At 39.7% G+C, this 26677-nt stretch overlaps 1 protein-coding gene across 5 annotated transcripts in view; it reads left to right on the top strand.

The window, feature by feature from the left end:
* Window positions 1–26677, top strand: part of DYNC2H1 (dynein cytoplasmic 2 heavy chain 1) — a 343887-nt gene that overhangs the window by 253606 nt on the left and 63604 nt on the right. For all 5 annotated transcript variants that reach the window (XM_078432668.2, XM_078432669.2, XM_078432667.2 and 2 more), the window contains one exon: window positions 6053–6262. In XM_078432668.2, the coding sequence (XP_078288794.2) occupies window positions 6053–6262 (210 nt within the window). The remainder of the gene's footprint in view (window positions 1–6052; window positions 6263–26677) is intronic.

Here is a 26677-nt window from a genome sequence, read left to right as displayed (position 1 = left end):
ATATTTAGAACTCTGCATCCCAAAGCAACAGAATATACTTTCTTCTCGAGTGCACATGGAACATTCTCCAAGATAGATCACATAGTGGGTCACAAAACAGCCCTTCATAAGTATACAAGAATTGAAATCATACCATGCATACTTTCAGACCACAATGCTATGAAGCTTGAAATCAACCACAGGAAAAAGTCTGGAAAACCTCCAAAAGCATGGAGGTTAAAGAACACCCTACTAAAGAATGAGTGGGTCAACCAGGCAATTAAAGAAGAAATTTAAAAATATATGGAAACAGATGAAAATGAAAATACAACAATCCAAACGCTTTGGGATGCAGCGAAGGCAGTCCTGAGAGGAAAATACATTGCAATCCAGGCCTATCTCAAGAAACAAGAAAAATCCCAAATACAAAATCTAACAGCACACCTAAAGGAAATAGAAGCAGAGCAGCAAAGGCAGCCTAAACCCAGCAGAAGAAGAGAAATAATAAAGATCAGAGCAGAAACAAACAATATAGAATCTAAAAAAATTGGAGAGCAGATCAACGAAACCAAGATTGGTTTTTTGAAAAAATAAACAAAATTGACAAACCTCTAGCCAGGCTTCTCAAGAAGAAAAGGCAGAGGACCCAAATAGATAAAATCATGAATGAAAATGGAATTATTACAACCAATCTCTCAGAGATACAAACAATTATCAGGGAATACTATGAAAAATTATATGCCAACAAACTGGACAACCTGGAAGAAATGGACAAATTCCTAAACACCCATACTCTTCTAAAACTCGATCTGGAGGAAATAGAAAGTTTGAACAGACCCATAACCAGCGAAGAAATGGAATGGGTTATCAAAAATTTCCCAACAAATAAGAGTCCAGGACCAGATGGCTTCCCAGGGGAGTTCTACCAGACATTTAAAGCAGAGATAGTACCTATTCTTCTCAAGCTATTCCAAGAAATAGAAAGGGAAGGAAAACTTCCAGACTCATTCTATGAAGCCAGTATTACTTTGATTACTAATCCAGACAGAGACCCAGTAAAAAAGAACTACAGGACAATATCCCTGATGAATATGGATGCAAAAATTCTCAATAAGATACTAGCAAATCGAATTCAACAGCATATAAAAAGAATTATTCACCATGATCAAGTGGGATTCATTCCTGGGATGCAGGGCTGGTTCAACATTCGCAAATCAATCAACGTGATACATCACGTTAATAACAGAAAAGAGAAGAACCATATGATCCTGTCAATCGAGGCAGAAAAGGCATTTGACAAAATTCAGCACCCTTTCTTAATAAAAACCCTTGGGAAAGTCAGGATAGAAGGAACATACTTAAACATCATAAAAGCCATTTATGAAAAGCCCACAGCTAACATCATCCTCCATGGGGAAAAACTGAGAGCTTTTTCCCTGAGATCAGGAACACGACAGGGATGCCCACTCTCACCGCTGTTGTTTAACATAGTGTTGGAAGTTCTAGCATCAGCAATCAGACAACAAAAGGAAATCAAAGGCATCAAAATTGGCAAAGATGAAGTCAAGCTTTCGCTTTTGGCAGATGACATGATACTATACATGGGAAATCTGACAGACTCCACCAAAAGTCTGCTAGAACTGATACATGAATCCAGCAAAGTCGCAGGATACAAATCAATGTACAGAAATCAGTTGCATTCTTATACACTAACAATGAAGCAACAGAAAGACAAATAAAGAAACTGATCCCATTCACAGTTGCACCAAGAAGCATAAAATACCTAGGAATAAATCTAACCAAAGACGTAAAAGATCTGTATGCTGAAAACTATAGAAAGCTTATGAAGGTAATTGAAGAAGATATAAAGAAATGGAAAGACATTCCCTGCTCATGGATTGGAAGAATAAATAGTGTCAAAATGTCAATACTAACCAAAGCTATCTACACATTCCATGCAATCCCAATCAAAATTGCACCAGGATTCTTCTCGAAACTAGAACAAGCAGTCCTAAAATTCATATGGAACCACAAAAGGCCCCGAATATCCAAAGTAATTTTGAAGAAGAAGACCAAAGCAGGAGACATCACAATCCCCAACTTTAGCCTCTACTACAAAGCTGTCATCATCAAGACAGCATGGTATTGGCACAAAAACAGACACATAGACCAATGGAATAGAATAGAAACCCCAGAACTAGACCCACAAACATATGGCCAACTAATCTTTGACAAAGCAGGAAAGAACATCCAATGGAAAAAAGACAGTCTCTTTAACAAATGGTGCTGGGAGAACTGGACAGCAACATGCAGAAGGTTGAAACTAGACCACTTTCTCACACCATTCACAAAAATAAACTCATAATGGATAAAGGACCTGAATGTGAGACGGGAAACCATCAAAACCCTAGAGGAGAAAGCAGGAAAAGACCTCTCTGACTTCAGCCGTAGCAATCTCTTACTCAACACATCCCCAAAGGCAAGGGAATTAAAAGCAAAAATGAATTACTGGGACCTTATGAAGATAAAAAGCTTCTGCACAGCAAAGGAAACAATCAACAAAACTAAAAGGCAACCAATGGAATGGGAAAAGATATTTGCAAATGACATATCAGACAAAGGGCTAGTATCCAAAATCTATAAAGAGCTCACCAAACTCCACACCCGAAAAACAAATAACCCAGTGAAGAAATGGGCAGAAAACATGAATAGACACTTTTCTAAAGAAGACATCCGGGTGGCCAACAGGCACATGAAAAGATGCTCAACGTTGCTCCTCATCAGGGAAATACAAATCAAAACCACACTCAGATATCACCTCACACCAGTCAGAGTGGCCAAAATGAACAAATCAGGAGACTATAGATGCTGGAGAGGATGTGGAGAAATGGGAACCCTCTTGCACTGTTGGTGGGAATGCAAATTGGTGCAGCCACTCTGGAAAGCAGTGTGGAGGTTCCTCAGAAAATTAAAAATAGACCTACCCTATGACCCAGCAGTAGCACTGCTAGGAATTTACCCAAGGGATACAGGAGTACTGATGCATAGGGGCACTTGTACCCCAATGTTTACAGCAGCACTCTCCACAATAGCCAAATTATGGAAAGAGCCTAAATGTCCATCAACTGATGAATGGATAAAGAAATTGTGGTTTATATACACAATGGAATACTATGTGGCAATGAGAAAGAACGAAATATGGCCCTTTGTAGCAATGTGGATGGAACTGGAGAGTGTGATGCTAAGTGAAATAAGCCATACAGAGAAAGACAGATACCATATGTTTTCACTCTTATGTGGATCCTGAGAAACATAACAGAAACCCACGGGGGAGGGGAAGGAAAAAGAAAAAAAAGGTTAGAGTGAGAGAGAGACAAAGCATAAGAGACTCTTAAAAACCGAGAACAAACTGAGGGTTGACGGGGGGTGGGAGGGAGGAGAGGGTGGGTGATGGGTATTGAGGAGGGCACCTTTTGGGATGAGCACTGGGTGTTGTATGGAATCCAATTTGATAATAAATTTCCTATATTGAAAAAAAAAAGACCGTGGCTGGTTTGGGGGCGCCTGGGTGGTTCATTCAGTTGAGCGTCCGACTTTAGCTCAGGTCATGATCTCGCGGTCTGTGAGTTCGAGCCTTGCGTCGGGCTCTGTGCTGACATCTCAGAGCCTGGAGCCTGCTTTGGATTCTGTGTCTCGCTCTCTCTCTGCCCCTCCCCCATTCATGGTCTGTCTCTCTCTCTCAAAAATAAATAAACTTTAAAAAAAATTAAAACTAAATAAATAACAAACATGGCTGGTTTGGATTCCTTTGGTTCATTCAGGACCTTGGCATAGATCCTAGGAATAGTCAGTCGTTACCACGTTTAGTAAAGCTGTGTTTGACCAGTGAAATGAAATGACAGAGCAGCCATCTGACCTGGTAATGGGCTGTCGGTTCTTTCTGCCCTTGAACTTCCTCTTAGAACTTAGTCCTATTTTATTTCCTTTTTTGTTCCCTTCCTCCCCTTTCCCTTCCACAGTCTTGTCAGAAATCCACTTCTGGAGAGACATAGTTTCTTCCAGGAATGTCAAACTTTTGCCCTTCTCATTAAGAATGCATTTATACTTATATGCATTATATGTATGCAGTACATACGTGTGTCTATTTAGGAATGGGTTTGTATATAGATTACATGTACGTGTTACCTATGTGTGTCTGATTAGGAACGCGTTTATATATGTGTTACACGTGTGTGTGTGTGTGTGTGTGTGTGTGAGAGAGAGAGAGAGAGAGAGAGAGAGACAGACAGACAGACAGAAAGAGCCGTCCCCCTGTTGTCCCAGAACCACTGCACCTGTTCTCTACTCTACCTTGGGGTCTCTTAGTTTCCGGCTGCTGGAAAGAAACCATTGTCTCTTATCCGGAGGCCCAGTGGGATCTGCGTGGCCCTGGAGTGTCTCTTGTTAGCCGTGTGCTCTCCCCGAGCCTCCCCGTGATCGCAAGAATGAAGCACTCCCTTAACTGAAACCTTAAGTGACACACTCATTTCTGTTTTTGAATTGAGTAAACTCTTGGTTTGGGCTTAATCATAGGGATTAAGACTCAGGAAAGGTGGTTTCTGCCCCAGAAAGATTTTAGGAAATAGTTATCTAGAGAAGAATGAAGAATTACCAGAGGATGAAAGTGAACTTACTACTGCATGGAAATGAAGATATTACCCCCTTTTCTGTAACCTTTATAGAACTACCTATCTGTTGTGTCTGTTTCTAGTTTGTTTTTTGGCTCTTTAAAATGATTGTATGTTGAGTCTTTTAATATCTTCCTTATCCTAGAAAAAGTATGTTGGACAAAGACATGGCCATGTGACCAGGAGAAACCACCGCCTCTGTGCACTTGTTGGTCATTGTTGTATACACCGCGGATAAACGTACAAGAGACTGCAGTCTTACCAGTGTCATCAAGTCACATATCTCAGAGGACCTTGATGTCACATAGACCAATGCATGAGTCAGTGATAATGTCCCCTAGAGCCTGGCAAAGTACCACCCAAGGGACACACCTGCCCTCATTTTCTGGAAATAGTTTTATTGAAACCCTGCCTTGTCTTTTCATTTCTGTGCTGTCTGTGGCCACTTCGACACCACAACAGCATAGTTGAGTAATTATGACAGAGAACTTAGGACCCACAAAGCCTGGTGTGTTTGCTCTCTGGACCTTTGTGGGAAAAATTGCTAACCTTTGGCGTAGTCAATGCTAGAATTTCCATGGGTGACAAAAATACTCTGAGAGAGAACCATCTTCTAAAATCTCTGTTAAAAACAAAATACTACTTCGTGTGTCATTTTACTTAAGTCTAATATAGTATCCTAGTTAGAAAATTATTTCAGTTAAAATACAAAATCCTGGATTTGCACCTATTTTGTGCCCAGTTAGGGTAGGTTTCCTTGTCTAAAAGATAATCCTTGCTTCATAGTTAAGATTTAAAGTATCCATAACCATTTCCCCCAGCAGCTCCATAATCACATAATGATTTTCTCTGAATACACTTAGCTTTTTAATGACAAGATGAACTTTAAAATGTCAAAGCCATTCTTCAAAGGAACACAATTTACTCAAATGTATTTAGTCATTAGAAAAAGGCTTTCCCTAAAATAATCAGCTGACTAAAGATATAACTGTAATCCCTCAGTAGTTTCACCACAAATTATGCTGTTTGGATGTTGTAATTTATTCATGGTGATTTTAGCTCATACGTATTTGAATTAAATATCCATTCACATTTGTTTGAAAGCGTGATTTCTTCTCTGTGTATTCGTAGTGTAGCTGTACTGTGCTCTCTGCATTGGCTCAGAGGGGCCATCGATCCCCATTCTTGCTGCTATGCGGACCACTGCTGCTAAGTGTGGCTCCCCCAGACCCCTGCCTACCCCCTTTCCTGTGTGGTTCCACATGTAACACATGCGGCCACCTTAAGACACCAGGGTTTCAAAACCTAGTGGGACCACAGAGGATCTTAGTACCTTGTGAAGTGTTGTGGTGTCAGTAGTTTATGCCACGTTTCCAGAAGGATGACATGGCATACTGTTCTTTTAGAACTCCAACCTGATTCATCAGAAGGTGTGTCCTCCTAACGATCGACAAGGGTCTCCAGTACTGTCCTTCATCGTCCTGGAACAGTTCAATGCCATTCGCTTAGTGCAGACCGTCCACCAGTCTCTTGCCGCTCTCAGCAAAGTCATCAGAGGGACCACCTTACTGAGTTCAGAAGTACAGAAACTGGCCAGCGCTTTACTAAACCAAAAGGTAAGCCCACTTAAGGACACGTGTTTTTATTTCCTTATAAAAAGTGACTGTTCCATTATGTATACATTTGTCAAGTCTTACAGTTAATAGTAATAGAAAATCCAAGTCAAACTAGCTTAAGCCAGGTAGGAATTCATTGGCTGATATAAGTGGAGGATTCCAGGGGGGCCAACATGAAGTCAGCTTGAGGCAGGGGCTTCAAATTGTCACTAGGATCTTAGCTTGTGTTGTTTATCTACCTGTCTAGGCACGTCGTATGTGAGTGCATAGACATACACACATGTATATGTGTGCATGTGTTTTTGTATATATGTATGTATGTGTATATATGCACATAGGTGTGTATGTTTGTATATGTATGTGTGTGTGTGTGGATGTGTATATATGAATGCGTATGTGTGTATATATATGTATGTATGTGTATATATGTGTGTATGTGTATATGTATGTATGTATATATATGTATGTGTGTATGGATGGGTGGGTGTGTATATATGTACATGTGCGTGTACATATGGATATATGTATATGTATGTGTGTGTATACGTATGTGTATGTATGCATGCGTGTATACATGTAGGTGTGTATGCACATGTGTGTATATATGTATGTGTGTATATATGTATGTGTATACGTATGGATGGATGTGTATATATGCATGTGTGTATATATGTATGTGTGCATGCGTGTGTATATATGTATGTGTGTAAGTATGGATGGGTGTGTATGTGTGTATATATGTATGTGTATATATGTACGTGTCTACATATGGGTGGATGTGTATATATGTATGTATGTGTGTGTATATATGATGTGTGTATATGTATGCATGTGTACATATATATGTATGTATGCATGTATGCATGTGTGTGTATGCATGTATGGATGGGTGTGTATATATGTGTATATGCATGTGTGTGTGTATATGTGTATGTATGTGTGTATTATGCATGCATGTGTGTGTGTGTATATGTATGTGTGTATGCATGTGTGTGTGTGTGTGTGTATATATGTATGTGTGTATGGATGGATGTGTATGTATGTATGCATGTGTACATTTATATGTATGTGTGTATATATGCATGTGTGTATGTATGAGTGGATGTGTATATATGTATGCGTATGTCTATGTGTGTGTGTGTGTGTGTATGTATATATATGTATGTATGTGTGTTGATTTCACTTTGGGGCAGGTTCTCTGTACATGGTGGTATCCTGGCAGTCTGAGTCTTATTATCCTCTGAGCTCCAAGTCCAACAGAAAAGAAACCTTTTTCCCGGTAACTCAAGCAAAAATCTTGGGATTAGCTGTAATCCAAAATGATTGGCTTGTGTAGTCCCTTGGTTGTTCTCTGGGCAGGATTTGCAAAGCTCTCATCGGTAGGGCTTCGCCTGAATGCCCGTCCCAGCAGCTGGAGATAGATTCAGCTTCATCTGTTAACGTGTATACTGCAAGTAAGGGAGGGATGGTTATCTGGTGGAAAAATCAAGGTACTTTTAGCAGAAGAAAGGGAAATCATGTCTCTTGCTGAATAATTAGCATGTGTGTAACATGTATGTATGTGTGTACGTACAGACATGTACACGTCAGTAAAATCCATGTATCACAGATCCATAGGGAGAAACAAAATGATTGGAGTATCTGCCATAGGTTTATTTTAGTGACTTGGAGAACATAAACCCTGTAGAACTTGGCATCTGGAGAAGATGTCCCTGGGTTCTATAGGAACTTAGAAAAGAGTCTGATTCTCCCCCCACGCCCTGACACCGTTTACCCTTAACATAGGGAAAACCCTGATGCTCAACTTAAAGTCTGGTCTATTTGAACATAGAAGATGGCGTTGCTACAACTACTTGAATCAATCATAATCAAAATACTATAGTATGTTACACTAGAAGTTGTATCTAATTGATTTTTAATTTAAAGTAGATACATCACCTATCATGAAAGCTTCTTACCATTTCAAGGAAACACGGGATTCTAAGACCTTTGAAGAACTTTCCGTTAATTAGCTCATTAATCACCACATTAACAATACAAGGTGGTGCTACTGTTAACATTATTCTAGTGTGAGGATCCTGAGGCAGAATGTGTTAAGTGACCTAACCAGAGACACACAGGTATTAAATGCTTAACTATTACACCAGTAGTTGTACAGTCAAGATGAACCCAGGCAGGTCTCCCTTCCATATAAATGTAAAAGATGTAAATTTATCAACACTTTAATCTTCATGAGAGTGTATTTCTTTAAAATCCAACTACATGCTGCCTAAGGGCAAGATGTATGGTGTTACATTTAATTACAGTGGAATTAGGTGTAGGAGGAGAGTAACACTGATGGCAGAACACCGCTTGTACAGTAGAGAACAGAGTTCAGGGGGACTCGTGTACAGTGGAGTATAGAAAATTAAGCTTAGGTCAGATCTTCAGGCTTTTAAAAAGCCGAAGAAAAGGTGTTGGGATTAAAATCTGTAGGCAATAAGAGTATTTTTATGTAGAAATAATGACACAGAATGGCTAAGAATGTGGCCTGTGGAATAGGTCTGTCTGCCACTTAGGAGCTGTGTGACTGTGGGCAAGTCACGTAAGCCTCTCTAAACTTTTTTTTTAAGTTTATTATGATTTTCTAATATAATTTATTGTCTAGTTAGCTAACCTACAGAGTTTATAGTGAGCTCTTTGTTTTGAGAGTAGATTTCCCATGGTTCATCACTTACATACAACACCCAGTGCTCATCCCAACAAGTCCCCTCCTCAGTGCCCATCCCCCATCTAGCCCATCCTCCAACCCACCCCACCCCCCTGCAACCCTGTTTGTTCACTGTCTTTAAGAGTCTCTTATGGTTTGCCTCGCCCTCTATTTGACACCATTTTTTCCCCTTCCCTTCCCCCGTTGTCTTCTGTTAAGTTTCTCAAATTCCACATATGAGTGAAAACATGTTATCTTTCTCTGACTGACTTCTTTCACTTAGCATAATACTTTCCAGTTCCATCCACGTTGTTGTAAATGGCATGATTTCATTCTTTTGAGAGAGAGGGAGAGAAGGCGTGTGCGCGCATGCCAGCAGGGCAGAAGCAGAGAGAGAGGGAGACAGAGAATCCCAAGCAGGCTCCGCATCACGGGGGGCTCCATCCCACAAACCATGAGACCATGACCTGAGCCGAAATCGAGAGTCGGATGCTTAACCCACTGAGCCTCCCAGGTGCCCCTAAACTTAGTTTTCTTATTTGTCAAATAAGGATAATAATGGTACCTACTCTAAGGGATTGGTATGGAAATTAAATTGACTCATAGGTAAAGTGCTTGGCACTTTAGAGCAAGCACCCTCTAAATTTTAGTTGTTTTTGTTACTGTTACTTTAAGAGAACTTTTTTATGTAAAAAGCTGCTTTTGGAGTAGCTGACTGGTAACACTGCAAAACGAGTTAACAGAAGTAGGGATGCCACATACGTTATTGTGTAGTCACCCTAGCAAGAGGTGGTTAGGGCCTGGAGTGGGGTAATCGAGGGGGTCATATGTGGTGTTAATCGGCATACCTGGCCTGTAAACCATCTGGGTGAATTTGGGCATAAACACTTGAAAAAATGAAATATTTTTTATAATTGTATAATAATGTGGCTTACATTAAGACCATATTGAAAGATAAAAAATTCAATGGGCTTTATTATGTGAACATTTCCCATGAGTAGGACCAAGGGATGGTGTTTTTCGCGAGGTCATAGATTTTTCATTCTTGATAGCAAGTCTTTCTCTTCTTTGGCTCACTGAGCTCTACTCAGTGTTTGCACACTTGGCACAGCACAGGGCCGGATGACTTCTTCATTACGGTGAGTTGAGGGTGTAAACAATCTTCATTAATGTATTAAATGAAGGTTTGTGTGTTACACTTGGAATTGAGATATGCAGCCTCTAAAATATCACTGTTTTTGAAATACTTTTTGTAATTTGCCAAAAAGTATTTCAAAAACAGTGATATTGAAAACAAATTGATTAAACTTCTTTCCGAGGATGAAAGTATGTCGTGCAAAGCATATTTATATTATACCCCAGAGAGTGTCTCAAGATGTGTCCGGGTGTCTGATGAGACTCCGCTGAGACCAGGCTGACCTTCACCAAGACAAGATCCGTAAAATAGTTTCTGACATTTACTTTCCAATGAGTTTTACCAAAAATTGTGGGTCCAGTACTATCCCATTTCTTTCAAGATAAAAAGTAAATGTTTTATTACATTTGAATGTGACAAGTTCTGTATTAAGTGATATGATTTAATGTAATTTAGGAAATAGTTCAGTTCTTGACATTTTCTTTACTGTGTCTGACATGATTGGAGTAAGACTTTTCTTAAGAGAATTATTACTTTTATTTGTTTGACAGATTCTGATAATCTACTAAAACTTCTTTTGTAAAAAGTCACAATACTTACAATGTTTGTTAAAGACAACAATACTGTAAAATATTGTTACTCTTCTTTTCATATTAGGACATAGGCTTTAAATTACAATTTAAAAGCTAAGAATTGAAAAGATACAGTACAAAATCATTTCGTCCTTCTGGCTGAACAGTGCACTCTGTTCAGATGGGCATCTCTACATATGGAGTTGCACTGCCGAGGCTCAGGGCGTCTAAGAGTTAAGATCTCCTCTGCTGCACAGTGTGTCCTTTACTCCTGTCCCTGCCCTGGTCTCCTTGACAGCAGGGGTCTCACAGTGGGTCCTCCAGACCAGGTGCACCCACAGCACCTAGGCCCCAACCCTGACTGTGGTGATCACACTCTGTGTTACCCTGACTCTGCGTGTTGTCAGACATTGACGTGGTTCTGCTGCGTGCCCACACCGTCTGTGGTCAGAACTCTGTGAAGACAGGTGGGAGCCGTGGTTACCTTCAGGCTTCCCTGCCCCACCCACCAGTGTTGATGACCACCCCCATCATTGCTCCCTCTTCTAAAGTTTACCTACCTTCATGCAAATAGTGCTTTAAAAAGTCATCAAATGTTTAACCGAATGATAATCATTAATAGTGAATGATTGGCGTTTTTCTATTAAAGTAGTACCACACGTTTTACATAAACTTTACCAGTTCAGAGCACTTTTGTAGCCCTTTGCTCATCTTCTGCTCTCATCATCCCCCTTCTACTTAGAAAACTAAAGCAGAAAGGGGATGCTATCCTATAAAGTGTCAGAGCCCACACTGCAATCCCCATGGTGTTTCCTACATCTGTGTTCTTCCCACCCTGTCCACCACTTACTCATTACTTATATCACACAGCTACACAGTGGTCTTTGTTCTAAGAGACACTCACCTGCTTTGTGAGCATTGAACTCCACATACTCCTCTCCAAAGGCTTACAAATGCTGGCATGGAATTGCCCCATCTCCTTGTCTCTCGCTTCACTTATAACTAGAATTCTGTTAGATAAACGTACAAATGGAAATCAGTTCCTACTGATGTACATAAGAGCACAGGGGCCTGTGAAGACCCAGAATCTCCAGTATCTTGGAATTCTCTTTCAGTATACCTAACTTAATACCATTTTTGTGCATGATAAGAGAACATATACTTTTTTTTTTTAGAAGAGATTTTAACTTTAGAGTTTATTCTTCTCTTTGTCCTTTTTTCTTAATTTAGCAGTGGAAATGGAAGTACAGTGTTATAAGACTTTCATGCTATATGTGAAGTTTCATTAATATTATTTGAAGTTTTATTAGCATCCCTTAATATTTATTGTTATTTGAAGATAGACCATAGTAAGTTAAAAGTGTGTACTAGGGAGGGGCCAAGATGGTGGAGCAGGTGGAAGTTCTCTGCTTCTCTCGTCCTTGAAGTGCAGCTAGATCAGCACCAAACCATCCTGCACACCTAGAAAATTGATCTGAGGATTAACAGAACAATCTGCATAACTTGAGCCACAGAACTCAGCAGATATGAGGCACGAAGAGGTGAACTGGGGGAGAGAGAAGCCATGGAGGGTAGGGAGCTATTGCAGAGAAAGGACAGAGATGGGGGGAGTGCAGGAAAAGCATGCCCCCCAAGAGCAGCTGGAGAGAAAGAGAAAGAGTGGAAACATCCACAAGGGATTGAACAAGAAAGGGAGAAAGGAGAGGATTTCGGCACTATTAGGACTCTAGAAACAGGGGAGCACAGAGTTGGAAACTCCAAAGCTCAATAGCTGGTGGAGCTTTGGTGGCGAGGAAAGGTGAATCCCCATTAACAGGCAGCGAGGTCCTCGGGGCACATGGGGAGAAACGGTTCACCTGCTTGAAGGGCATTTGGTAGAGGCTATGTGGTCTCTCCATGGGCATAGGTGCCAATGGACCCTGGAGAATAGCCACGTTTGGTGGTGTTGGAACAAGGACATTAGGTTACAGTGAAGCCTGGTGCCATTTGTGTGTTGTGATTTGTCATAGTCCCTGAACCACTACTGCTACACAGTCGTGCGTACTTTTTCTAGGGCAGGCTGGCACCTGGTGGCAGTCTCTGGACCTCTGCAGTGGCACGGTTGCATGAGCATTCCTGGAGGCAGCCAGCAGCCAGCCATTGCTCGGGGAGACCCTCCCCCAGAAGGTTAGAGCAGGTCCAAACTGCAGGGCTCTCAGAAGTGAGGGGTTTGGAAGCACAGCCCCTTCTGACATAAAATTTGGGAGAGAGGTACTGCCTGGCAGGCTGACAGCATGGACATAGACAGTGTAGAAGCGGGGAGTGGATGGAAACCAGAGACAAAGGAGGCATACCTGATGACTGCTTGGTGAGAGCACAGAATTCTGGTGTTAGAGACTGGGAAGCTGCGTGATGCCATTTTCACCTCTCCTGCACACGCACATGCGCACACACTGATCCACCCCAGTAACCTAAGCAGTACCACTTAGTGGAGAATGGAGCTATCACACCAAGCGCTTACCCAACTGTGCCCTCCAAGAACATGCTCTACAAGACCACTACAAGTCCCTCTGCCTGCTTAGTGCACAGACTATAAAGTGCTTCATAGTTAGATTTCTAGGGGAAACTGAATGTAATTTCATTCTATGCGCTGGTCCATCGAGTCCTTTTTTTTTCTTATTCTTGGGTGCAAAAAGAGAAAAAAATTATTTTCATTATCTGTTTTTATGAAAAAGTTTTAAAATTTCTTTTACTATATACTCCATATTTTTATTTTTTTGTGAATTGTTTATTCTATTTTACTTTATTTCATTTTATTCTATTTTATTGTATACCTTTCTATTAATTTTTAATGGTTTGTCTTTTTTATTTTCTATCCCTTTTTTCTCTATTCTTTCAAGCTTATTTCAACAACCAGACGAAAATACATGTAAGATCTAGCTTCCTTTATTTGATTTTTTTGAATTGTTTTGAATTTTTTTAATTTTATTTTTTATTAATTCTTTTTTTTCCTCCAAAATGACAAAAAGAAGGAATTCACCACAACAGAAAGAATAGGAAGAAATAGCCAGGGACTTAACACAGATATCAACAAGATGTCTGAACCCGCATTTAGAATCATAAAAATACTAGAATACTAACTGGGGTTGAAAAAAGCATAGCATCCCTTTGTGTGGAGATAAAATAAGTAGTCTAGTCAGGGCGAAATAAAAAATGTTGTAACTGAGCTGCAATCTCAAATGTATGCCACAGTGGCAAGGATGGATGAAGCAGAGTAGCGAATCAGCAGTGTAGAGGACAAACTTATGGAGAATAATGAAGCAGGAAAAAAGAGGGAAACTAAGGCAAAGGAGCATGATACAAGAATTAGAGAACAAAGTGACTAATTAAAAAGGAATAACATCTGAGTCATAGGAGTCCCAGAAGATGAAGAGAGAGAAAAAGGGGTAGAAGGGTTATGTGAGCAACTCATAGTGGAAAGCTTTCCTAACCTGGGGAAAGACACAGACATCAAAATCCAGGAAGCACAGACTTCCATTAGATTCAACAAAAACGGACCATCAACAAGGCATATCATAGTCACATTTACAAAATATACAAAGAATCATGAAAGCAGCAAAGAAAAAAAGTCCTTAACCTATAAGGGAAGACAGATCAGATTCACAGCAGACCTATCCACAGAAACATGGCATACCAGAAAGAGTGGCAGGATATATTAAACATGCTGCATTGGAAAAAATATGCGGCCAAGAATTCTTTATTCAGCAAGGCTGTTTTCAAAATGGAAGGAGAGATAAAGAGTTTCCCAGACAAACAAAAACTAAAGGAGTTTGTGACCCCTCAACCAGCCCTGCAAGAAATTTCAAAGGGGAGTCTCTGAGGGGAGAAAAGATGAAACAAAACAAAAAAGACCAAAAGCAACAAAGACTAGAAAGCACCAGAGAACACCACCAGAAACTCCAACTCTACAGGCAACACAATGGCAATAAATTCGTATCTTTCAGTATTCACTCTAAATGTCAATGGACTAAACGCTCCAATCAAAAGACATAGGGTAATAGATGGATAAGAAAACAAGATCCATCTATATGCTGTTTACAAGAGAACCACTTTAGACCTAAAGACACCTTAAGATTGAAAATAAAAGGATGGAGAACCATCTATCATATTAATGGTTGCCAAAGGAAAGCTGGAGTTGCCATACTCCTATCAGGCAATCTATATTTTAAAATAAAGACTGTAACGAGATGAAGAAGGGCATTATATCATAATTAAGGGGTCTGTACACCAAGAGAGTCCAACCATTGTAAACATTTATGCCCCCAACGTGGAGGTACCCAAATATATAAAACAATTACAAAGATAAACTCATTGACAATAATAGTGGGGGACTTCGACTCCCCACTTAAAGCAGTGGACAGATCATCTAAGCAGAAAATCAACAATGAAACAGTGTCTTTGAATGACGGATTGAACCAGATGGACTTAAAAGATATATTCAGAACATTTCATCCTAAAGCAGCAGAATACATTCTTCTCAAGTGCATGTGGAACATTCGCCAGAGGAGATTGCATACTGGGATACAAATCAGCCCCCAACAAGTACAAAAGTACAAATTGAGATCATACCGTGCATATTTTCAGACCACAACACCGTGAAACTTGAAATCAACTACAAGAAAAAAATTGGAAAGACAACAAATACTTGAAGATTAAGGAACATTCTATTAAAGAATGAATGAGTTAGCCAAGAAGTTAAAGAGAAAACTAACAAGTACATGGAAGCCAATGAAAATGATAACACCATAGCCCAAAACCTCTGATGTGCAGCAAAGGTGATCAGAAGAGGAAAGTATATAGCAATCCAGGCCTTCCTAAAGAAGGAAGAAATGTCCCAGATACACAACCTAACCTTACCCCTACAGAGCTAGAAAAGAGCAGCAAATAAAACCCCAAACTGGCAGAAGAAATAGGAAATAATAAAGATTAAAACAGAAGTCAATACTGCTGCCCCCCAAATACAATAACATAACATAACATAACATAACATAACATAACATAACATAACATAACATAACATAAAATATAAAACAGAACAGATCAATGTAACCTGGAGCTGGTTCTTTGAAAGAATTAACAAAATTGATAAACTTCTAGCCAGTTTGATAAAAAGAAAAAGGAAAATAAATAAAATCAGGAATGAAAGAGGAGAGATCACAACCAACACTTCAGAAATACAAACAATAATAAGAGATATTATGACCAACTATATGCCAATAAATTAGGCAACCTGGAAGAAGTGGACAAATTAGTAGAAACATATAAATCACCAAAAGTGAAACAAGAAGAAATAGAAAATTTGAATAGAGCCATAACCAGTAAAGAAATTGAATTAGTAGTCAAAATTCTCTCAAAAAACAAGAGTCCAGGGCCTGACAGCTTTCCAGGGGGAATTCTACCAAACATTTAAAGAAGTGTTAACACCTACTTTTTGAAGCTGTTCCAAAAACTAGAAATGGAAGGGAAACTGCCAAAGACATTCTATGAGGCCAGTATTACATTGATTCCAAAACCAGACATAGACCCCACTAAAAACGAGAACTATAGACCAATTTCCCTGATGAACATGGACGCAAAAATTCTCAACAAGACACTAGCCAACCAGATCCAACAATACATTAAAAGAACTATTCACCACGATCAAGTGGGATTTATACCTGCAATGAAGGGCTGGTTCAGTATTCACAAATCAGTGTGATTCATCACATCAGTAAAAGAAAAGAGATCCTCTCAGTAGATACAGAGAAAGCACATGACAAAATATAGCATCCCTTCTTGATTAAAAACCCTTAAGAAAGTGGGGATAGAGGATCATACCTCAAGATTATAAAAGTCATATACAAAAGACCCACAGCTAATATCATCCTCGGTGGGGAAGAACTAAGAGCTTTTCCCTTAAGGTCAGGAACACAACAGGGATGTTACACTTGCCACTGTTATTCAACATAGTATTGGAAGTCCTAGCCTCAACAGTCAGACAACACAAAGAAATAAAAGGCATCCAAATGGTCAAGGAGGAAGTCAAAGTTTCATCCTTTGCAGATGACATGATACTCTATGTGGAAAACCCAAAAGATTCTACCAAAACACTGCTAGAACTGATCCATGAATTCAGCACAATTGCAGGTTGTTAAATCAATGCACAGAAATCGGTTGTATTTCTATACACCAACAGTGAAGCAGCAGAAAGAGAAATCAAGGAATCAATCCCATTTACAATTGCACCAAAACCCATAAAATACCTAGGAATAAACCTAACCAAAGAGGTTAAAAATCTATACACTGAAAACTGTAGAAAGCTTATGAAAGAAATTGAAGAAGACACACAAAAAATTGGAAGACATTCCAAGGTCATGAATTGGTAGAACAAATACTGTTAAAATGTTGATACTACCCAAAGCAATATGCATATTCAATGCAACCCCTATCAAAATGACACCAGCATTCTTCACACAGCTAGAACAAACAATGCTAAAATTTTTCTGGAACCAGAAAAGACCCCAAATAGCCAAAGCAATCCTGAAAAAGAACACCAAAGCAGGAGGCATCACAATCCAGGACTTCAAGCTGTATTACAAAGCTTTAATCATCAAGACAGTATGGTACTGGCACAAAAACAGACACTTAGATCAATGGAACAGAATACACAACCCAGAAGTTCACCCACAAACATATGGCTAACTTATCTTTGACAAAGCAGGAAGGAATATCCAATGGAAAAAAGACAATCTCTCCAGCAAATGGGGTTGAGAAAACTGGACAGCGACATGCAGAATATTGAACCTGGACCACTTTCTTACACCATACACAAAAATAAAATGAGTGAATGACCTAAATGTAAGGAAGCCATCAAAATCCTAGTGGAGAAAGCAGGCAAAAACCTCTTTGACACTGGATGCAGCACCTTCTTACTCAACACATCTCTGGAGGCAAGGGAAACGAAAGCAAAAATGAACTACTGGGACTTCATAAAGATAAAAATTTCTGCACAGCGAAGAAAACAATCAGCAAAACTAAAAGCAACCTATGGAATGGGAGAAGATATTTGCAAATGACTTATCAGATAAAGGGTTAGTATCCAAAATCTATAAAGAACTTATCAAACTCAACACTCCCCAAAACAAATAATCCAGTGAAGCAATGGGCAAAAGGCATGAAGACACTTCTCCAAAGAAGACATCCAGATGGCCAACCGACGTATGTTGCAACCGGCACAACAAACACCAAGATCAGGGTCCTGAGGGTAGGGGAATGTAAGAAAAAAAGAGAGAGAAGCCAGTTTGGGAACAGGAGGGTCCCCTGGGCTGATGGCCCAAGTGACGACTTTATTGTTGCTGTACACAATCTTTTATAAGACTCTTATGGATCAGGTCATTCTAAGAATAAACAGGTTTCACATGATCACTGCCAGCCAAAACATTTAGTTCTGTGTACCTTGTGAACTTTCTAAACGGGTCACAGCAAGACCTTGTTGATAGATTGCTAGCAAAACACAGTTCCCATGTTTGTTTCTATTTGACCCGGGGTAGAAAAGGGGGGGGGGGGTAACATTACTGCCAACACCCACAGACCACAGGCTTCAGGAATTAACTTTCTCAGCCTTGACAAGGCTTTCGTATGCCCTTGCAAGTGGGAGAATGGGAGGGGGAACCACCGGGTTGGCTGAGTCAACAGGGAGCCTTTGTTCGACCCGGTCTCAGCCTGGCACCGGGGTCCAGCCTCCCACAGACGTATGAAGAAAATGCTCAACATCACTCATCATCAGGGAAATACAAATTAAAATCACAATGAGATAGCCCCCTCATACCTGTCACGATGGCTAACATTAACAACTTAGGCAATGACAGATGTTGGTGAAGATGTGGAGAAAGAGGAACCCTTTTGCCCTGCTGGCGTGAATGCAAACTGGTGCAACCACTCTGGAGAACAGTATGGAAGTTCCTTAAAAAATTGAAAATAGAACTACCCTATGACCCAGCAATTGTACTACTAGGTATTTATCCAAGGGATACAGGTATGTTGTTTCAAAGGGACACATGCACCCCAGTGTTTATAGCAGCACTATTGGCAATAGCCAAAATATGGAAAGAGCCCAAATGTCCATCAACAGATGAATGGATAAAGAAGATGTGGTATATATATACAATGGAGTATTACTCGGCAATCAAAAAGAATTAAATCTTGCCATGTGCAACAGTGTGGATGGAACTAGAGGGTATTCTAAGTGCAATTAGTCAGAGAAAGACAAATATCAAAGGACTTCACTCATATGTGGAATGTAAAAAACAAAACAGATGAACGTAAGGGAAGGGAAGCAAAAATAATATAAAAACTAGGAGGGGGACAAAACATAAGAGACTACTAAATATAGAGAACAAACTGAGGGTTGCTGGAGGTGTTGAGGGTGGGGGGGATGGGCTAAATGGGCAAGGGGCATTAAGGAGGACACTTGTTGCGATGAGCACTGGGTGTTATATGTAGGGGATGAATCACTGGATTCTACTCCCAAAATCATTATTGCATTATATGCTAACTAACTTGGATGCAAATTAAAAAAAAAAAAGATGTATACTATAAATCCCAATGCAACAAATACAAATATCACAGAGGTATGCATGATGAGTCTATATAGGACATAAGATGGAAACATATGCTTTACTTAATTAGTCCAAAAGAAAGACGAGGCAATAAGGAAGTCAGAAGTTACTAGTATTAGGAATAAGATAGGGACATCACTACGTTTCTACAGACATTCAAAGGATAATAGAATATCTTAAACAACTTCATGCTGATAAATTCAACAACTGAGATGAATTTTATGAATTTCTTGAAAGATACACACTACCAAAGCTCACTCAAGGAGAGACAGATAGCCTCTACTCCCTATTAAAGAAGTTGAATTTTATTAAAGTTCCCATAACTCTTAGAGTTTACTGCTGAAATGTAATAAATACTTAAGAAATAATACCAACTCTGTGTAAACTCTTTCAGAAAATAGAAGAGGCAGGAATATTTCACTACACTTTCTGAGACCAGCATGGCCTGATTGCAAAAGCTAACAGAGGTATTGTAATGGAAGAAATCTGTAGATTAACTTCCTTCCTGAACATAGACTCAAAACTTAACAAGATATTAGCAAACTGAACATTTGTTTCTAATTGTTTTTGCAAAAATATGAAACTCAACAAAATGTAAAAATGGATTCTAAGTGGGATTTACTCTAAGAACACAAGTTAGGTTGAATTAAAAAAAATGTTAATTATTTTAGTAGACTAATAAGAAATTACATGTTTATCTCAATAGACACAGAAAAGGCATTAGACAAAAGTCAGCGACCAGTCATGATTAAAATTTTCAGCAAATCAGGATTAGAGTAATGGACCTTCTCAACCAGATAAAGGGCATCCGTGAAAAAGCTGTGCTAACATAATAGTAAAGGACTGAATGCTTTCCTCTTAAGACCAGGAATAAGGCATCAAGGTCCTTTCTCACTGCTTCTATTCAGCATTGGGCTGAAGGGTCTAGCTAGCATGACAAGTTATTAAAAAAAAAAAAAAAAAAAAAGATAAGGCTGGAAAAGAAGAAGGAAACCTGTATTTATTTGCAGAACTTATGGTTATCTGTTTTCAACGTCTTACAGAATGTACAAAAAAGTTCCAGAGCTAGTAAGAACATTTAAATTTAGAAAGGTTGTGGGATACAGAGTAAGTATGTCAAAATGATACATATTCTGGAAACAAACTATTGAAAATTGAAATTAAAAGTACTACTTGCAATTTCAGGATGAAATTGAACAAAAATGTGTAACACTTTTGTACACATTGAAAACCACAAAGCTTTGAAGAGTGAAAGTAAACAAGAGTCAAATAAATGGAAAGATGCGCTGAAAGGTGTACTGTGTTCATGTATCCGGAGACCCGGTATTGTTAAGATGTTAATTCTTCCCAAATTAATTGAGAAGTTCAAAACAACCCCAATCGGAACCACTACATAATCTTTTGTAGTGACTAACATTTGCTTCTAATTTTTTTTTTTTGCAAAAATACAAAAGACCTAGTGTATGCTAAGTAGTATTAGAAAAGAATGAAATGAAAGATCTTACTCAGCATGATTTCAGGAACTGTTAGGAAGATACAATCGAAGCACTATGGTATTGGTATAAAAATAGATATATAGCTCAATGGAATGTAATAAAGTCCAGGAAAAGACCCACAGATGTATGATCAATTGATTTTCACCAAATATACTATGTCAATTAAAAGGGAGAAAGGAAAATCTCTTTAATAGTATAGAACAATTGAAGAGCCAAAGCCAAAAAAAAATTAATTAAAAACCTACACCTGTATCTCCAAACATATAAAAATTACCCCCAAATTGATTATACTGTTTTGAATATAAAATGTAAGCCACAGACAGGAGAAAGATTAACTAGACATATTCAACAAAGGAACATGTATGTAGAAATTTTTGAAGTATAACTAATAATGAGAAGACAAGCATTCCAAATTTTTAAAAAATACTTGATTAGACACTTTAACAAGAAGGTATACATATAGCACATTTTATTTACCCATTTATGTATGGGAGGACACTTGGGTTGCTTCCCTATGTTGGCTTTTGTAAATAATGCTGCAATAAACATAGGGGTGTCTGCATGTATCTTTTCAAATTCTTGTGTTCATTTTTGTTGGGTAAATACCCAATAGTGGGATTACTGGATCATATGTTAATTCTGTTTTTCATTTTTTTGAGTAGTCTCCATACTGTTTTCCACAGTGGCTGCACCAATTTACATTTCCACCAACAGTGCACAAGGATTCCTTTTTCTCTACATCCATGGTGACACTTGATTTTTATTTCTTGTTGTTTCTTGTGTTTTTGATTGTTGCCATTCTGACAGATGTGAGGTGAAATCTCATTGTGGTTTTGATTTGCATTTTCCTGATGATGAGTGATGTTGAGCATCTTTCTAAGTATCTTTTGGCCATCTGTATGTCTTCTTTGGAAAAATGTCTATCCAGGTTCTCTGCCCATTTTTAAATTAGATTATTTGGTTTTTGTGTGTGTGTGTGCGTAGAGTTGTACAAGTTCTTTATATATTTTAGATATTTACCCCTTATCAGATAGATTATTTACAAATAGCTTCTCCCATTCAGTGTGTTGTCTTTTCCTTTTGTTGATTATTTCCTTTCTGTGCAAAAGCTTTTTATTTTGGTGTAGTCCAAATACTTTAATTTTGCTTCTGTTTCCCTTGCCTGAGGAGCATATCTAGAAAAGTGTTTTCTATGATGTTAAAGAAATTGCTATTTGTTTTCTTCTAGGATTGTTATGGTTTCAGGTACATTTACGTATTTAATCATTATTCAGTTTATTTATGTGTATGGTGTAAGGATTTGGATGGTTCATCCACACACATCCAGATCAATAGATACAGAAGATATGGTGTTTGCATGTGTGTGTATGTATACGATGGCATATTGTTCAGTAGTAAAAAAGCATGAAATCCTTGCTTTTGCAGCAACACAGATGAATCCCTAGGGTACAGTGCTAAGTGAAATAAGAGAGAAATACTGTATGATTTCACTCATGTGTGCAATTCAAGAAACAAAATCAGCAATGGAAAAATGAGACAATCAGAAAGTCTCTAAATACAGAGAACAAAATGGTGGTTGCCAGCAGAGAGGTGATGGGAGTATGAGTGAAATGGATAAAGGGAATTAAGAGTACACCTAATCTAGATGAGAACTGAGTAATGTATAGAATTGTTGAATCATATCATACACGTGAAACTAAGATAAAACTGTGTGAACTACACTTAATTAAAAAATAAAAAAGTACACAGGTGACAAGGAAACGTGAAAAATTCTTAGTATCGTTAATCATTAGGAAAATGAATATGAAAGTTACAATAAGAATATAAATATACTGAAGTCAGTTGCATTTCTATACAGTAGCAGTGAATGCTAGATTTTAGTATTTGGAGTATCCAAAAGGAAATTAGGAAAGCCATTCCACTTATGATAGTATTGAAGAGTAGATACAGGGAAATAAATTAAGAAAAAAGAGCAAGACTTGTACAATAAAAACTGCAAAATATCATTGAAAGCAATTACAGAAGGCTAAAATCAATTAAAAATCATCCTCTGTTAATAGGGAAATGAAGAAGTGACTACATAGATACAGATTATTTTTAGAGTGTAATGAAAGTGTTCTAGAATTAGAAAGTAGGTAAGTTGATTGATTTGTGGATATTGAACCATTCTTGCATTCTGGTAGTAATTCCACTTGGATCTTGGTGAATGATTATTTTAATGTATTGCTGAATTTGGTTTGTTAATATTTTATTGATAATTTTTGCATCTGTATTCATCAGTGATACTGGCCTTTTTCTTTTCTTTTGTAATGTCTTTGTGTGTTTTACGCTGGCCTCATAGAATGAATTTGGATTGTGTTAGTATTGATTATTTTGTTTATGTTTGTTTATAGTTGCTCTATGTATTTGGGTTCTTTCATGTTGGGTGAATAAATATTTGCAATTCTTGTGTCTTCTTGTTGGATAGTGTCATTTTTTTTAAGTTTATTTATTTTGAGAGAGAGAGAAAGAGAACGCAATCAAGCATGAGTGGGGTAGGGGCAGACAAAGAGGGGAGAGAGAGAATCCCAAGCAAGTTCCACACTGTCGTTGCAGTGCCTGACATAGGCCTCGAACCCACAAACCACAGGGTCATGACCTGAGCCGAAATCAAGTCAGACACTTAACCAACTGAGCCACCCAGTGGCCCCTACAGTCTTTGTTTTAAAGTGTATTTTGTCCAATTTAACTGTTGCTACCCCAGCTTTCTTTTCTCTTCCATTTGTATGAGAAATGTTTTTCCATCCCCACACTTCTAATCTGCATGTGTTTTGGGGTCTAAAAGGAATCTCCTCTGGCTACATATAGATGGGTTTTGGTTTTTCATCCCTTCTGTCACCCTTTGTCTTTTAATTAGAGTGTGATTCCATTCACAATAAAGTAATTATTGATAGGTATGTTCTTTTTTATTATTTATTTTTTTAATACATCCAAGTTAGTTAGCATATAGTGATTTCAGGAGTAGATTCCTTAATTCCCCTTACACATTTAGCCCATCCCCCCTCCCACTACACCTCCAGCAACCCTCTATTTGTTCTCTAAGAGTCTCTTCTGTTTTGTCCCCCTCACTGTTTTTATATTATTTTTGCTTTCCTTCCCTTGTGTTCATCTGTTTTGTGTCTTAAAGTGCTCATATGAGTGAAATCGTATGATATTTGTCTTTCTCTAACTAATTTTGCTTAGCATAACACCCTCTGGTTCCGTCCACGTAGTTGCAAATGGCAAGATTTCATTCTTTTTGATTGCCGAGTAATACTCTACCACATCTTCTTTATCCATTCATCCATCGATGGACATTTGGGCTCTTTCCGTACTTTGGCTATTGTCGATAGTGCTGCTATAAACATGGGGGTGCATGTGTCCCTTCGAAACAGCATACCTGTATCTCTTGGATAAATACCTAGTAGTGCAATTGCTGGGTCGTAGGTAGTTCTATTTTTAATTATTTTTAATTTTCTATTTTAAAACCTCCATACTGTTTTCCAGAGTGGTTGCACCAGTTTGCATTCCCACCAGCAGTGCCAAAGAGATCCTATCTCTCCGCATCCTCACCAACATCTGTTGTTGCCTGAGTTGTTCATGTGAGCCATTCTGACAGGTGGAAGGTGGTATCTCAGTGTGATTTTCATTTGTCTTTCCCTGATGATGAGTGACGTTGGGCATTTTTTCATGTTGGTTGGCCATCTGGGTGTCTTCTTTGGAGAAGTGTCAATTCATGTATGACATTACTTTAAGTTCTCTATCAAGCATATTATCTCCCTTTCCTTTAGGTGTCTTTCTATGATTTCGTCCTGTTCTTTCATTTGGGATGGATTCCTCTATGTCCTCATTTTGTCTAACTCTCTGTGTCTGTTTCTGTGTGTTAGGAAAGTTGGCTATGTCTCCCGCTCTTGAAACTAGTGTCCTGGGGCGCCTGGGTGGCGCAGTCGGTTAAGCGTCCGACTTCAGCCAGGTCACGATCTCGCGGTCCGTGAGTTCGAGCCCCGCGTCAGGCTCTGGGCTGATGGCTCGGAGCCTGGAGCCTGTTTCCGATTCTGTGTCTCCCTCTCTCTCTGCCCCTCCCCTGTTCATGCTCTGTCTCTCTCTGTCCCAAAAATAAATAAAAAAAAAAAAAAAAAAAAAAAAAGAAACTAGTGTCCTTATGAGGAAGAGGCCCTGGTGTGTCCTTCCAAGGTGTCTCCCACGTGTGTTGTGTGTGTCCTTTTGTGGCCGAGATCCCTTTGCCTTCAGGCCGGTCGTCTGCAGAGGCTGTCTTTGCCTGTTGTGGGCCGGGTGTGGTCCCTGTGTTGTTAGTGAGCCAGTCTGGGGCACCTTTGGCTAGAGTTTGGTCGGATCGGTTGTTCCCCAGAGCTGCAGTAGTGCCGAAGTACAGGGCACTGGGCCAGCCTTGTCCCCCCAGGTTTCACCGGAGGTGGGCCTGCAGTCAGCCCAGGTGTTTGCCCCCAGCCCACTGCCAGGGCTGCAGTCGAAGCCGAAGGTGTGTTCGGTTATCTTTCCTTCTCCCCAGGGCAGCAGTCACTTGGAAGTGTCGCTGGCCCTTGTCAGCGCTTCCGTTGCGGTGTCCTGCTTGTGACGGTGCGGCAGACGGACTCAGGCTGAGGGCCGGTTGGCTGGAGCACGGCCGCCAGAGAGCTCAGCACAGGAGGTACGCCGTTAGCCAGCTAGGTGGCGGTGTTCTCACTCATCCCCGCTGGTGGGAGCGTCTGTGTGCATGCGGCGGAGAGAAGGGGCGCCCACCAGATCTTTCATTCTTGGAAAAGTCTCCTGAACACTCCTGCCCGTCCTGCACATGTTCACAGATTAGCACTGTCCACACTCCTTACGGAAGTGCCGAGTTGAACAATCAAGACTTCCACATCCGTGGAGTGTAGTAACCTGACTCACACACAGGGTAGCTAACTACCCTGACACTAATATTGCTAACTCTCTCTGTTACGTGTTGCTATATAGCAAATTGCCATAAAACTGAGTGGTATAAATGACCAGAATGTATAGTGTCTCAGTCTCTGCAGCTCAGGAGTCTTCGTGTGACTTAGCGAGTACTCGGGTCTCCTGCACCTCCACAACCAGGTGCTGTCTAGAGCTGTGGTCCTCACAGCTGCCAAGGGCATCAGCAGCCTGGCGGTTGGCGGGCCTCTGGGCCCTACTGATGGGGGACTGATCATATGTCCATGGATGTCTCCATAAGCAGGCTCACAGCCTAGCAACTTTTTCACCTAGAGCGAGCACGGGAGAGAGAGAGAGAGAGCACAGAAGCTACAGTATGTTGTAATGTAATCTGAAAAGTGGCATCCCATCCCTTTCGCTGTATTCTTCCATCAGAATCTAGTCACTGGAACCAGTTCATCCTCCCGCTGAGGGGGTTTCACCAAGGCATGAGTGCCAGCTGGCAGGGATCGTTGGGGGTGTCTGCAGTAACATACCATTTATGTAATAAGCCAGGAAAAGAAGCTATCTTTCTACAGTAAGAAATCAGAATACTGAAGAGTGTGAAAGCCTAGTTTATCAATTACTTATTGCTACCTGGTAAATGACCCCAAAACTTAATGGCTGAAAACAAGAAGAATCAACGTATTTAGCTCATGAATGTAGAGTTTTGGCAGGATCTGGTGGGGCAGGCTTATCTCTGGTCCGTGTGACACCAGCTGTGTCTGCTCAGCCTGGACCCAGAGGATCTTCTTGCAAGATGTCCATTCACAGGCTGGCATGTCGTTGCTGATGAGTGGCTGGGAACTCCGCAGGACGATGGCTGGAGACACTGGTTACTCCTCGTGGGGGCATGTCTCCGTGGGCCTCTCCGTTCGGGCCGCTTCACTCCCTTACAGTGTCGTATCTTGGTTCTGAGATG

This window comes from Panthera onca, chromosome D1, assembly GCF_046562875.1.
Source record: "Panthera onca isolate mPanOnc1 chromosome D1, mPanOnc1 haplotype 2, whole genome shotgun sequence".
Taxonomy (NCBI): domain Eukaryota; kingdom Metazoa; phylum Chordata; class Mammalia; order Carnivora; family Felidae; genus Panthera; species Panthera onca.
Note: the sequence above shows the minus strand (reverse complement) of the source record. Positions and strands in the feature narration are given on the sequence as shown.